This window comes from Pseudopipra pipra, chromosome W (genome assembly GCF_036250125.1).
Source record: "Pseudopipra pipra isolate bDixPip1 chromosome W, bDixPip1.hap1, whole genome shotgun sequence".
Taxonomy (NCBI): Eukaryota; Metazoa; Chordata; class Aves; order Passeriformes; family Pipridae; genus Pseudopipra; species Pseudopipra pipra.
The window spans coordinates 33220085-33234540 of record NC_087580.1 but is presented as its reverse complement, the minus strand read 5'-3'; the positions used below and the strand labels follow the sequence as shown (position 1 = coordinate 33234540).

General features: G+C 50.4%; 1 protein-coding gene across 1 annotated transcript; it reads right to left on the bottom strand.

Annotated features, from left to right (window-relative positions):
• Positions 1-11218: 11218 nt before the first annotated feature.
• Positions 11219-12178, bottom strand: LOC135404987 (olfactory receptor 14J1-like). Its single transcript, XM_064639710.1, has one exon. It carries the CDS (start codon positions 12176-12178, stop codon positions 11219-11221), a length of 960 nt encoding a protein of 319 aa, XP_064495780.1.
• Between the last annotated feature and the right edge of the window lie 2278 nt (positions 12179-14456).

The window sequence follows — 14456 nt, the reverse complement described above, 5'->3', positions numbered from 1 at the left end:
CAGTGCCAAAAGGCCCTTGAGGGGCTGGAGCGTGTCCAGAGAAGGGAACGGAGCTGGGGAAGGCTCTGGAAAACATGTCTGCTGAGGGACGGCTGAGGGAACTGGGCTTCATGAGTCTGGAGAAGGGGAGGTTCAGGGGGGATCTCATTGCTCTCTGCAATGACCTGAAAGGAGGTTTTAGTGGCGTGGGGGTTGGTCTCTTCTGCCAAGGCTATAGTGAAAGGTTGTGAGGGAATGGCCTTAAATTGCGTTGGGCAAGGGAGGTGGTGCAGTGTCTGGAAGTGTTCAGGTGTGTGGTGGGTTGATTTTGGCTGGACACCAGGTGCCCTCCCAGCCGCTCTATCACTCCCCTTCCCAACAGGACAGGGGAGAGGGTAAGGTGGGAAAAAAAACAACTGGTGGGTTGGGATAAGGCAGTTTATTTAAAGCAAAAAGCAGAACAAAGCTTGTGCACACAGAAGCCAAAGACAGCAGGGTTTGTTCTCTGCTTCCCATGAGCAGCCATGGTCGGCCACTCCCCAGGAGCAGGGCTTGGGTCCGCGGGACGGTTCCTCAGCAGGCAGCCATCAGACAATGAATGCCCCCCTCCTGCTCCCTGCCTCAGCTTTTAGAGCTGAGCTGACCTCCCATGGTCTGCAATGTCCTTTGGGTCAGTTGGGCTCAGCTGGCCTACTTGGGTCCCCTGCCAGGCTCTTGCCCTCAGCTAAGGAAGGAATGTCCCAGTGTTGGTGCTGTGCTCAGCAGTGGCCAAAACACTGGGGTGTTCTCAACCCCCTTCCAGCTGCCAATGCCAAGCCCAGCCCTGGGAGGGCTGCTGTGGGGAACTGAACTGCAGCTCAGCCAGACCCAACCCAAATATCTATGGCACATATTCTATAGAATCCATCCTCAGGTGTTGTATGATAGATCTGTAAGATATTACAAATAATAAGCAATAATAAGGCAAGTGTCCTCCTTAGGGACACACTTCAGAAGGGACCTTGCACTTGACCCCCCCTCTCTTCAGCTTCAAGCCACCCAGTGCCACAGAGGGGGACAGAGCTCCTGTGGAACATTCTATTCCATTGGCACAGAGCAAGGAATAAACCCAACCTACTGCCTGGGTTTGTTCCCTGGGGGTCTCTGCAGCAGCAAGCACAGCCCCACACTGACTGCTCTGGGCTGTGCAGGCATTTGTGGTTCTACCTGTCTCACACACACCCCCAACCTTGGGATGGATCTGGATGTCACTGGATGTGATGTCATGAGGGAGATGTGATGACACAGGAAAGATGTGATGTCACAGGGGAGCTGTGATGTCACAGGGGAGCTGTGATGTCACGGGGAGGATGTTATTTCACAGGGATGGTATGATGTGATGTCATATGATGGATGTGATGTCATAGAGAATCCTTGATGTCGCAACAAAGATGTGATGTCACAGGGGAGCTGTGATGTCACATGGGAAGTGTGATGTCATATGATGGATGTGTCACCATAGGGGAGATGTGAAGTCACAGGGCAGCTGTGATGTCACAGTCGAGCACGGGATGTTACAGGGATGATATGAGATCACAGGAGAGATGTGATGTCACAGGAAGGATGTCATGTCACAGGGCAGCTGTGATGTCATGGGGAGGTGACAATGGCCAAGAATGCACTCAGATTGGGTCTCAGCTGCATTACGTTTGTTCCATCCCCCATTGCAGTGAATATTTCCTTAGAGTTGTTTACATTCCTCTGCAACTTCAGAGCTGCAACTGCTCAAATTCAAGGCCTACCATCCAGTTGTTTCCCACAATTCCTCCTTTTTGTTTTTCAATTGAAAAATAATGCTTGGGAGAAATTCTGACCAATCACTCGTTGAACACAAGATATCAAACAGGGGACACATAATAAAATACACAAAACTTATTCTGCAAACGAAACTTCATTTAACTCAAGGTTATGTGTCTCTTATTTTTCATCCAAAGGTGCTTATGCATATGTGAGGTAATATAGTTTATGCATTTGTGAGCAAAACCAGAATATATTAATGATCATATATTCATACATTCACATGCATACATTCACACAACTTTCATGCGTGATGGCCATCACTTCATGCTCTCACACAAACATACTTTTGAGTTGTATTTTACTGTGTTTTCTGGGTGTTTTGCCCTCAGGTGAGTAAGATCTAATTATGTACTTCTTGTTTTTATGAAAGTATAACTTGGAAAACATAAACATATTTCTGCTTCACTTTCAATTCAAAACCCGAATACATACAAACATTCTTATAGTTTAAAGATAAATATATACTCCTTCTATTTTTAAAGCAAAACACACACTTTTCTATGCAAATGGGCTTTTGGACTTCAAAGAGAACTTGTCAGTAGTTACTACAAAAACTTCAAAAGCTCTACTTCTCCACCACTTTCATGTATGCATCTTAAAACAACTCTGGCTGTTTAGATAAACAACTTCAAAAAACAGTTAGTAGGACCATCTCATGAACCTGTGTTTCCTCACTCCCTCCCCTTTTTTTTTTTTTTTTTTTTTTTTGTACCTAAATTAAACTGTTAGGTTAGTTGTTACATGAATAAAAAGCCTTGCTTTGTTGACTTTGAGCTTAGTGTCCTGTGTAAGGACAGGTTTTTATATAAGTTGCCTGTGGCGTGCTGTATCTCGGGGGTCTGTCTTAACATCATCTTCTTTTTCACTGTTTCTGTCAAATGTTTTTGGAGGGTTGTCAACTAGATTCAAAATACCAATTAATCTCAAGTTATACAAGATGATTGTGTCAGGGACAAAGTTCCCGTCTATCAGCGCTTGCATCATCCAATTAAGCACAAATACATTCCCCCCGCATGGTCTGTGGTTGGACCATGCCATTGTTGAACAACTTAAGCAGTGTATTGATGAAAAACAAAGAAAACAACATAAAATATCCACAACAAAGGACTCATAGTAAAAGCGTAGACAATAATCTCTTTGTAATCACATCCATCTTTAGTGAAGAGATCGGAATAGGTTCCAGCTGTTCCTGCATCATTGGGTCAGCCAGGGTCACTTGCATGCTATGCTGTGGCTGTAAGTAATCATAATCTCTTTGCAGTCAGCATACAGGGGGTCAGCATCCTACTTTTGAACGTAGACTTAGTCTCCAAGTTGGAACAGATGAATAGGAGTGCTCAATCTCACAGGTCCAGAGTACAGAATGAACTTGTAGAATTTCTGCAAAGTAGAACCTGGACTATTAAACAATTTTCACAAAAGAATTTCAAATTTCAGAATTTTTGTAACTTGGCTGTATGAGAGGAATTTAGGTTCTATAGCACAAAGTGGTTGGCTGTCAGTTACTAATAAAAGGCTGTAGAGAATCATGTAGGACAAAGCAGGTAGTGCAATACAATCAGGCACCAGGCACTGTCACTGCTTGTGTTAAATGGCCAAGGCTTGTGTGCTGTGAAGAACCCAAGAGCATGAAGAGCATGAAGAAAAATATCCAGGGCATGATCAAAATTCACTCAACGAAGGCATTCAGTAAAGCAATGCACAAGTTAGACAAAACATTCAAACAACTTAAACCAACCATCATGCTATGAAGTTAGCAGTCTATTAAAAGATTGCAGGCATGATGCGAGCTGGGGCCTATGGGGGGACTAGACACTTTCTTTGCTAGCATGCCTCTCCTGTCAACGAGAAGAGGCACTTTTTCGGGGTTGCTCTGTTCTTGTTTCCCTCTGGGGCTGCTCCGTTCCTGGTTTTTCTTGCATTGCTGCTGCCGGGCTGTCCTCTCGCCGGCTCCCGGGCACTCCGGCCCTACCCGTGCGGCGCTGCCAGCTCTGCTCCGCCACGCCCTTAGGATTCTCCAGCAGCCGGAGTGGCTCTCTGGTGTTCGTCTGCACCACAACTCCGCGCGGGGTGGCAGCGGCCACGATTGGAACTCGCACTGTTCGATCGGTGCAGTGCACGCTGGGCAGCGATGTGCTACCCCTTCCAGCAGGGCGACTGCACGGCCGAAAAGTCTCCTATCAGCGGCGAGGAGGGGTGGCCTTTCTCCTTTTACTGTCTCTGAGGGTGATTTGCTAGGTTTTTCTTTATTTTCTGACTTGAAGGGTGGTGATTTTTTAGAAACGTGATCTTTTGAAGTTTTAAAGACAGTTCGCCACAGTTTCAGGATGCTGGCAGCCTGCTTAAGAGACTCAGTGGCTGCATTAAAAAGCACTCTCCCTGCAGAGTCCCAAATGTCTGTACCAAATGCTGATTGAGCATCTACCCCATTTCTTTTGCATCAACTATATAAGGTGCAGAGCACACATTTCTGATATTTCACACCGTGCTTCTCTAGTATCTCTGTTAGCACTATGCCAACAGATTCCTCCTCCACGGATATCTGTGCTTCCATTATTTATTCCCCAATGGCTCACCTTCTTTCCAGGTGTCTGTAAGTCTTGACTTACTTTTCAGCTCTAAGGTCCGCTGACAAATGCTCCATTGGGGTTCCATCCTCACTGCTCTGAGGTCCACAGTCACTGCTCTCAGATCCGCGGCGATAAATCCCCTCGCTATCGCTCTAAGGTCTGCGACAAATCCTCTGCAATAAATCTTCTCTATCACCACTCTAAGGTCTGTGGTCTTATGCAAGGAATTCTCCTTGCAGTAAATCTTCTGTGCAATAAATCACGTCAGGGTTCATCAATTGACGACAACCAAGAATGCACTCAGATAGCAGGGAAAGGCACACGGCTACTTTATTGCTCTCAAATGTTTCTTTTATACTCTTTGTATACTCATGTTACAACATAATTGGTTAAAATCTCAAACATAAAACACTGTAGGTACTTTCATTGGTAACACAGAAGACACTGTACATACTTTCATTGGTGACACAGAAGACAATGTAGGTACTTTCATTGGTAACACAGAAGACACTGTACATACTTTCATTGGTGACACAGAAGACACTGTGCATACTTTCATTGGTGACACTACACACATTTGGATTGGTGACCTTTGGTCTCAGTTGCATTACGTTTGTTCCGTCCGGCATTGCAGTAAATATTTCCTTAGAGTTGTTTACATTCCTCTGCAACTTCAGAGCTGCAACTGCTCAAATTCAAGGCCTACCATCCAGTCATTTCCCACAGGGAGGTGTGATGTCATAGGGGAGATGTGATGGCACAGGGACAATGTGATGTCACAGGAGGACATGTCGTCACATGATATCACGGACATGTCGTCATATGATATCACAGGAGAGGTGTGATATCATATGATAGATGTGACACCATAGGGCAGATGTGATGTCACAGTGGAGGTGTGATGTCACAGGGGAGCTGTGATGTAGCTCTGCAGAGCCCTGACAGTGCCACTGCAATCCCAAGCTGCATTGCCCGGGTCAACCCTCAGCACAGCCAAGGCCACAACCCTTCCTGAAAGGTGTCCCTTGTGGGCAGGGCCAGGGGGACAAACCCCTCCATCTGTCCCTGCACATGTTGTGTCCAGTTCTCATCCCCCACTTAGGGACAAAGTCAGGTTACACTGGGTGTTTAGCTTGGCATTTTCTTCACTCTTTTGTGCTTCCAACACACACACACACCAGTCTGGGCAGAGTCTGGCCCCCCAGAGAACACAAGACCTGACTAGTTGTGGCTCCTGCTGTAGAGGCTGGAACTTGGGGCACGATATGTGCCAGGAGCAGAGAGGTCCCTCCCCACAGAAACTTCTTGTCAATGGAGTTCTTAAGAAAACGGGACAGGCTGTGGGGATCACTTGCAGGGCACAGCCAGGGACGTGTCTTGACCAGCCTCCTGTTTAACAGGACCAGCTTTTCCATTCTCTTTTCTCTGTTTTCTCATGCTTGTTCCTCCAGTAACCATCGTGATCCTACCCTTGCTTTGGTTCTTTCCTAGACATCCCAGGACAAGTCTTGCCCAGTCCCCAAATCCCCTTTCTGGCTGCCCATCATGAGTCTCAGACCCCGAGGCCAAATCCCCCATCCTCAGCTAAAGGGTCACTCTGAGAGGTTCTGCCTATGACCCACTTGCTTAAAGTTTCATACAGATACCTTGGAACTTCCTTTGAAACCTTGGAACTTCCTTGGAATTAATTTGTTACCTTTTGGGCTTAGAATGGCTTCTTCAAAAACATGGTAATTCATGTCCTCAACATGGAAATTCTTTGGAGAAGGAGTTTGGGATCTTAGACTCAAAGAATCACAGAATGGTTTGGCTTGGAAGGGATACAAAAGCTCATGTGGTCCGAACTCCTGCACATAGACAGTGACATCTTCACTAATTGAGGCTGCTCAAAGTTCCTGACCTTGGACAAATCCAAGGGATGGAATGGGACATCCTCTTCTCTGGGAACCTGTTGCAGTTCTTGTCAGACCCATTGGCAAATATTTCCTCCTATTATCCAATAGAAAGCTCCCCTATTCCAGTTTAAATCCATTGCCCCATATTCTGCCAATACTGGCCTTGGTAAAACATATGACTGTGACTATCTTAGACTATGAGCACAATGTTTTCATCTGCAAACACCCTGGAGACTGCTCAGGGATGTCCCTACAAAAAGTTTGTCCCCATCTTTGTTAGAAGCCTCTGTGGTTGTGCATCCTCCCCCCATTGTCCTCAGGCCTGGTTGATGATCTCAGGAGCTCCTGACAAGCCCTGACCAAACCAGCTGAGCAATGAAGAGCCCCTGGACTGGACCAGGGGTGTGGGGAAGTGTCCCTGGACTGGACCAGGTGCTCCTGGATGATACAGGTGGGAACAATCTGGAGTGGATCAGCTGGGGAACACAGGATAATCAGTCATCCCATGAAAGCCTTGGAACATTCCCTGCCTGAACTGTAGCGCAAAATGGAAGAGTCTGGATGCAATTCCCAAATATTTTGGAAACTCCAGTCATTCCTGACACCAGGATGGAAATTCAGCAGATAACTAAAGCCAGTCACCTTGGGAGCCCAAAACCAGTGGGGCTGAGGGAGGCCCTGGCAGCTCCCCAGCACCTCCCTCTCAGTGGGACACCTCTGGCAGCCTCTCCCAGCTCGGGAACCCTCGTTTGCAGCACTCCAAAGACCCTCCCTGATGCCCAGGACAATTCTGATCCCCCTCCACAAACACTCCTCCAGCTGTGACCCTTGTCTGTTGGCAAACACAAAGGGATTTGGGGGAGTGTTTCCCTGACAACAAGGAGAATTTGGGAGAGGGACCTTTCCACACCCAGCTCTTGATGTGTCCACACATCTCTGCCTGGGTGTGGGTGTGAATTGACTGTGGTGGGAATGTTGTTGTTGTGAATCTATAAATCAGTCACTGTGAAAATTGTGGCAAATGCTATTGAACCACTTGATAACTGTTCAATTGGTCAATGATTAAGTGCTACTAATGTTTTTTGCCCCCTTGTCTTTGGATCCAAATCCTTTGTGCCCTGACCCTCTTGCATCCCAAGGCTCTGTGTAAATCATTCCCTTTCATCAAAAAAATTATTTTTTTGTGATGTCCCCTTTAAAATCTTCCTTAGCTAAGCTACAAAACAACTCCAATTAGCTCTAGAAGTCTTGAAGACTTGAAGACAAATAAAGGAATAGAAATAATTTGTTTTTCAGTGTTTTAATGAGTCTCCTAGTGTGTTTGGAATTGCATCAGCTGTCAGTCCAAGATGGGCCATGTCAGAACTGGTGAGGTTGGGGGGTGAGGAGTAAGGTTGATCATCCAGGGTCAGTGTGGATCTCCTGAGGAGACACTCAGCATCAAGATCACTTGGAGAACACCTCTATCACCTCTCCTCTGAACTAATAAATATTGATCCTTGAATTAAAAAACAAAAAGTACAAACTTTAAAGGCTTGTTTTAAAATTGCCTTGAAGACAATTAAAGGAAAACAAAGAGATCCTGAGGGATTTCTGCATTTTAATGAGCCCCACGGGGTGTTTGCAGCCCAGCCCATGATCCTGAGGTACTGAGAGAAGATTGAAGCAGCTGCTGAAGAAGTCAGAAGCCAAACTCCAAGTGCCTTGAAGCATTGCTGGGCCCCACTGAGGGCAGGCACTGCCAAAGCCTCCCCAGGGACTCCTTGGAGCAGCTCCTTGGAGGCCAGGAGTGCAGGCAGACAAAGGCTCTGGGCAGGCCCCTGCAATGCTGAGCAAAGCCTGCCTTGGTTTTGTGGAGCACAAAGGCCAAGGCCTGAGCCCCAGGCCCTGGCCCAGCAGATCCTGTCCCTCCCGGCTGGCTCAGGGCTGTTTGGGGGGCACTGGGATGGGAGGGGGAGGAACAACAAAGGCCCAAAACTGGGCAACCCCTGCCAGGCTCCTGAGGGAGGGGCGAGGCAGAAACCAAGTGCAGAACCTGCCAGGTAAGTTGGTTGTGGTGGCCTGAGTGGCAGAGGCAGCTGCCAGAGGCAAGGGGACAAAGGCCTGGGTGCCTTTGGGCCTTGCAGCCCTGCCAGAGCCCTTGGCCATCTCTCCTGCAGGCTGTCCTGCCCTGGCCCTGCTGCTGCTCTGGCCTTGCAGGCTGCACACACCCCTCCTGCTTTCCCACCCCCCTCCCAGCAGCATTTCTAGACCCTCCCTGATGTCTCTGCACCAGCTCTGGCTGTTCCCTGGAACACAAAGCCATGGGCTGATCCTGACTCCCTCTGGGTGACCTCTTGCAGCACAAGGGCCCCTATTGAGTGACAGTTCTTTATCTTCACCTTCAGTCTGAACTTTCAATGCTACTCTTTGTGGAGATTTCATTCTATTTCCAATATGGAGAAAAGCTCCATCCTGTCAGATCTCCTCTAGACCCTCTCCAGTTCTTCCTCATTCCTCCAGAATGGGGAACCTCACAGACAGACAGACCAGTCCAGATGTGGTGACCCCAGGGCTGAGTCCAGGGGGGTTACAACTCCCTTGTCTGGGTGCCCACACTCCTCCTAAGGCAGCCCCATGTGCAGTTGGCCTTAAATCAAGGGGTCATTCTGATTCTTTGTAACATCACGGAATCAAGTGGCACCGTGACACTGCAGGGCCTCATGGAACCAAAGGAATGCAGGGACACTGTGGAATCTCATGGAACCAAGTGGCCAAAGTGACACTGAAGAGTCTCATGGCACTCACTGTGCCTCCCCAGAACTCCATGGAATCAAGCAGAGCCGCTGCCTCCCCCCCGCCGCCGCACAGACCGGAGTCGCCGGCTCTGCCCCGCTTGGACACCTCTGGAGTCAGCGTGTTCTTGGGCAGCACAACTGATCTCAGACCAGAGAGTTTTCCAGATTTTGCTTTTCCCCCTCTCTCCTCTGGTTTTGTTTTTTGTTCTTTGTTCATTCAGGGGGAAAAATGGGAAGGGAGGCACGTGTTGATCCCTGTTTGTATTTCTTTACAAAAGGGAGTTGGGTCGGGGGGGGAGAGAGGAGGCAATTTCTCTCTCTGCTGTTGCTTTGAATAGTTCTATTGGTATTGCTGGTTTTGCTGCTCTATTTCTTGTCAGTAAACTCTTATTGTTTTCACCACTACCTCCTTATATTTTGTCTCCTTGTACTGGTGGGGAATAAAAGAGGAGTGAATTCATTTTATTGGAGTTCCCGCCCCAATATGTGTCTTTAAACCAGGGCAGGTTGCTCAAGGGCTCCCTGAAATTTGGCATCATCCACAAAGGACTTGAAAATACATTTTGTCCCATTGTACAGAGAGATAATAAAGATGTTCTCCAGTGGTGTTCAAGGGCTGGTCACTGAGGGATTTCACCAGGAAGTTGCTGCCAAGAGGACTTTGTACCATGGATTTTATTGGACACTCTGCATTCAACCAACTTCCCATCTTCGACGTCTTCAGTCCAGCTCTCACCAATCTGGCCATAAGGAGACCACAGGAAACCATGTCAAGGGCCTTGATAAAGTCTGGGCACACAACATCCTCTATTCCCTCCCACAGGGGTTCTGCAATCCCTGCCTTGTCCTTCCCATGCCTGAGAATGGCAGCAGGAGGACTTGCCCTATCCCCTTCCCTGCTGAGCCTTAGCAGTCTGGAACTCTGCCAACCCTCCTTGCTGCCCTGTTTGCAGACTGGTTCCATGTCTGCCTTTCCCACGGCCCCAGGAAGCTCTGGGATGGCTCCAGCCTTTCCAAGTGTTTGTGAGAGGTCTCCCAGTGACACTGCCCAGCCTTCTCAATATCCCTGACACCAAAACCTTTTCCATAGCCCACACTTCCAGAGGAGTGCCCAGGACACAACACAGGTTGTCCTGGTGGTTCTGGAGAATGAGAAGGGATTTCTTCCTAGAGACCAACCCCTCCAATTGGATTTGAGTGCAGCTGAAAAATTTCCTCAGCATTTTCCCGGTGCCTCCCATCCCTGAAGGTTTCTGGCCCTCAGGCTGGAGCTGAGGGGGTTGGGCAGGTGCCTGAGGAGGGGGTAGAACAAGGGCTGTGTCCAACTGTGCCAGGAGGGCTGTGCTGGGCAAGGAGGAGGGGGCTGCAGAAAACAGTGGCACTGGGGAGGTGAGAGGAGCAGGTGGAGAGACCTTGTGCCTGCCCACGCTGGGCAGGAGCTGCCCCAGGATGGCAGCTCTGAAGCACTCACAGGATGTCCATGTGAACAGGAGGGGAAGACTGGATCTGAAAATGAAACCTGGAAAGGAGAGAGCAGGAGTGTCATGGTGACACTGCAGGAGAGTTCCATCCCTGGAGCAAGGTCACAGAAGAAGTGATCCAGTACATGCAGTGCCCTCAGAAGATCCCACAGCATCCTGGAGATGCTGTAGGGGAGCCCAGCTCTGCTTCACAAGTTCCCAGGGCCTGTCTCTGCCTGTGCTCCAAGGGCTTCCAGCCCACAGGACTGTGCTCAGAGAGCACACAGGCCTTACAGCGAGAAAGGGGCTCAGGAGGACAGTGTGGAAGTGGCAAGAGAGCAGCTCTGGAAAGACCAAGTACTGCTGATCCCTGGCATTGCTGCTGGGCTGGGATTATTGTCCCCTTCCTGTTTGCAAATACATCCTGTCCTGCAGTGTGCTGTCCTTTAGGAACATCAGAGCAGAAGAGTCTTGGACAAAGAAGACACTGCAGGGTCTTTTATTTTGTTTATATATTTAGAGAGAACAATTCATCATTTATACATCTCTGGGTCAAATTCCATGGGTAGACACTAAATTAGAAGGCAGATGCATAATAATATTTAATTGCAGAGAAAAATATTACAAGGATAACCCAATGACCTCCACGAAAAACCTGAGCAAGAAGGCTGGTCCATTAAGGAGTCCCATTCTGAATGCTATGCATCAGAACACAGGCGCTTTATTGCTCCTGAAAAGCATCCAGTCATCGTTTTCCTCAGGGCATCCTTGAGTTCCTGGTTCCTCAGACTGAAGATGAAGGGGTTCAGTGCTTGAGGCACCACAGAGTATAGAACTGACAGGGCCACATCAAGGGATGGGGAGGAGATGAAGGGGGGCTTGAGATTGGAAAATATGCCAGTGCTGACAAACAAGGAGACCACGACCAGGTGAGGGAGGCACGTGGAAAAGGCTTTGTGCCGTCCCTGCTGAGAGGGGATCCTCAGCACAGCCCTGAAGATCTGCACATAGGAGAAAACAATGAAAATGAAACAACCAAACACTAAACAGGCAGTAACCCCAATGAGCCCAATTTCCCTGAGGTAGCCTGAGTGTGAGCAGGAGAGCTTGAGGATGTGTGGGATTTCACAGAAGAACTGGCCCAGGGCATTGCCCTGGCACAGGGGCAGGGAAAATGTACTGGCTGTGTGCAGCAGAGCATTGAGAAACGCAGTGGCCCAGGCAGCTGCTGCCATGTGGGCACAAGCTCTGCTGCCCAGGAGGGTCCCGTAGTGCAGGGGTTTGCAGATGGCAACGTAGCGGTCGTAGCACATGATGGTGAGGAGAAAATACTCTGCTAACATGAAGAACAGAAAGAAAAAGAGCTGTGCAGCACATCCCATGTAGGAAATGGTTGTGGTGTCCCAGAGGGAATTGTCCATAGCTTTGGGGACAGTGGTGCAGATGCAGCCCACGTCTGTGAGGGAGAGGTTGAGCAGGAAGAAGCCCATGGGGGTGTGCAGGTGGTGGTCACAGGCTACAGCGCTGAGGATGAGGCCGTTGGCCAGGAGGGCAGCCAGGGAGATGGCCAGGAAGAGCCAGAAGTGCAGGAGCTGCAGCTCCCGCCTGTCTGCAAATGCCAGGAGGAGGAACTGGGAAATGGAGCTGCTGTTGGACATTTGCTCCTTCCCCAGGGTATTTTGATCTGTTGAGGAGGAAAAGTCACTGCTGAGTTACACCAGGCTTCTGCAGCCTAACATTACCCGTCTCAGCCACCCCACTCTCAGGCTCTCTCTCTTCACTCAGACCTCCCTGCAGCTCCCTCCCCTGAGCTCTGGCCTTTGCTGGCTGAGGGGACCACTGGAATCAGTAACTCTATGATGGGCTCCCAAAGACTCCTTCTTGCTCTGCTCAGAGAGGGAACTTGGAATGCAGGGTGATCTCAAATTAAATGTACTCATGATACATCAAAGAGCTTCTCAGCTTTGCTGTTTGCAATTTGCCCAAATGAAGGACTGAGCTGAGGGAATTCTTTGTATTTGTTCACCCAGTTGCACCTGCCACAGTTAGGAGTGGTTGTGGAGGTCTGAAATCCCTGACATTTCTATGGCACTGCAGGTCAAGTCTTGTGGGTTCTGAGGGGCACGGAGACAGTCCCTTAGTGCAGAGAAAAGAGCTGCTCTGCCCATCAGTCCTGTGCTCAGCTGCCCTGTGCTGGCAGCTTGGAGCTGGAGGAGCATCACACTCAACTGTTCCCCTCCAAAGAAACTGCACAGAGATCCAGGAATCCATGTCCAAAGAACAGACTGACACACTCCTCACCTTTTCATCTCTCCCCTCCCGGACTCAGACACAAAACACTCATTGCAGCTGCCCAGAGCATTTGCATGGATTTAGCACTGAGGAGTTTTCTCCATGGGGATCCTCTGCAGCACAGAGATACTATGGCTGAGCTGTGCCCTTCTGGAGGGCATCTGCAGCCCTGCAGGACACCCAGGCAAACAGCTGAATCCCCTGAAGGTGCCTGGAGGGCACTTGGGCACTTGGCTCCCACAGACACATCCCCACAGCAGCACCCAAAGGGTTTGTGTCTGGACAGGAATCTGCCCCCCCCAAACACCACACTGGCTCAGAAAATCCACTGGTGAGAACAAGGAAAGCCCAGGCAGCAGGGGATGGCAGTGAAATGCCACAATAGTGCTGCCAAGGGAGGAGGGACACAGAGAGACAGCTGGAAATCAGGGCCCTGTCCTTGCCTGGGCTCTGGCTGCTGCAGGGCAATGCACAGCCCAGCCCCCGTGGGCCTGAGGGCACAGGCTCTGCTTAGGCTGGGAAAGGAGCCCAGGCAGGAGCTGCTCAGGGAAGGGGTCTGTGCCACAGGGACAGCAGGGAGGGGCCCACATCCCCCTGCCCAGCCCTTGTGGCAGCAGCTGCCTCTCCCTGCCTGCCTGTCTCTGGGTGAGGAGCTGTTCCTGCCAGCAGCCCCTGCCTGTGCCCAGCTCAGCTCCCTGCCAGTGCTGCCAGAGCCATCCCCAGCCCAGTGCCCAGGGGCAGCTCTGCCTGGGCAGGGGCTGCAGAGCAGATCCCAGACAGCCTGTGGTGGCTGGGAAGGGGGAGGTGTTCTGGGGGGATGTGCTTCCTGAGAAGGGCCCCTGGAAATGGAGGAGGTGGAGATGAAGCTGTGAGGAGCCCTGAGCCTGCAGCTGAAGGGCCCTGCCCAGCCCTGCCCAGCCCTGCCCTGCCCTGAGGGGTCACTCCTTCCACCCACCCCTTCTCCCTGCAGGGCCATGGCAGCTCCTTGGCCGGGCTGAGAGCTGACCCTGGCAGGCAGCAGAGTCCCTGCCCCAGCACACAGAGCCCTGGGGGCAGGACCCTGCTCTGCACCACAGCCCTGGGCACCCCTGGCTGCACCCCCACCTTCCCACCCCACAGCCAGCCCTGCCACAGGGAACCTTCTGGCCCTGGGCCTCTGATGGGGCAGCAGCAAGTCCTGCTCTGCAGCAGCTTCTCCTGCTGCACCCCAGCAAATCCAGCAGAGCCATCCTGACAGCTCCTGCCACTGCTGCCATTTGGCAGCTGGCAGAGGCACTTGCAGGAACTCACCTGCACTGCTCTGCAGCCACAGCCTGACCATGGCAAAGGGCTGGCAAGGTTCCTGCCCTGAGCAGCTCTGCCCTGTCCTCCCACCCCAGGATCCCTTGAACCTCCTGCTCCCTTCTCCTCTCTGCCCTTGCTGCCTGCAGCTCCTGTCCTGCTCTGCCATATGGCCACTTCCCCTGCACTGTAGCAACTGGGAGAGTCCTGCTGAAAGATCCTGTAAGCTGTGGGATGTGGCAGCTTTAGGAGATCCCTCCAGGAAGGGAAGTTAAACTTTCCTACAGCCAGAGAATTCTTCCTTCAAATCCTGGGAAGGTTTCTCCCGTAGTAAGAGCTCAGTCACCTCCCAGCCCAGGCTGC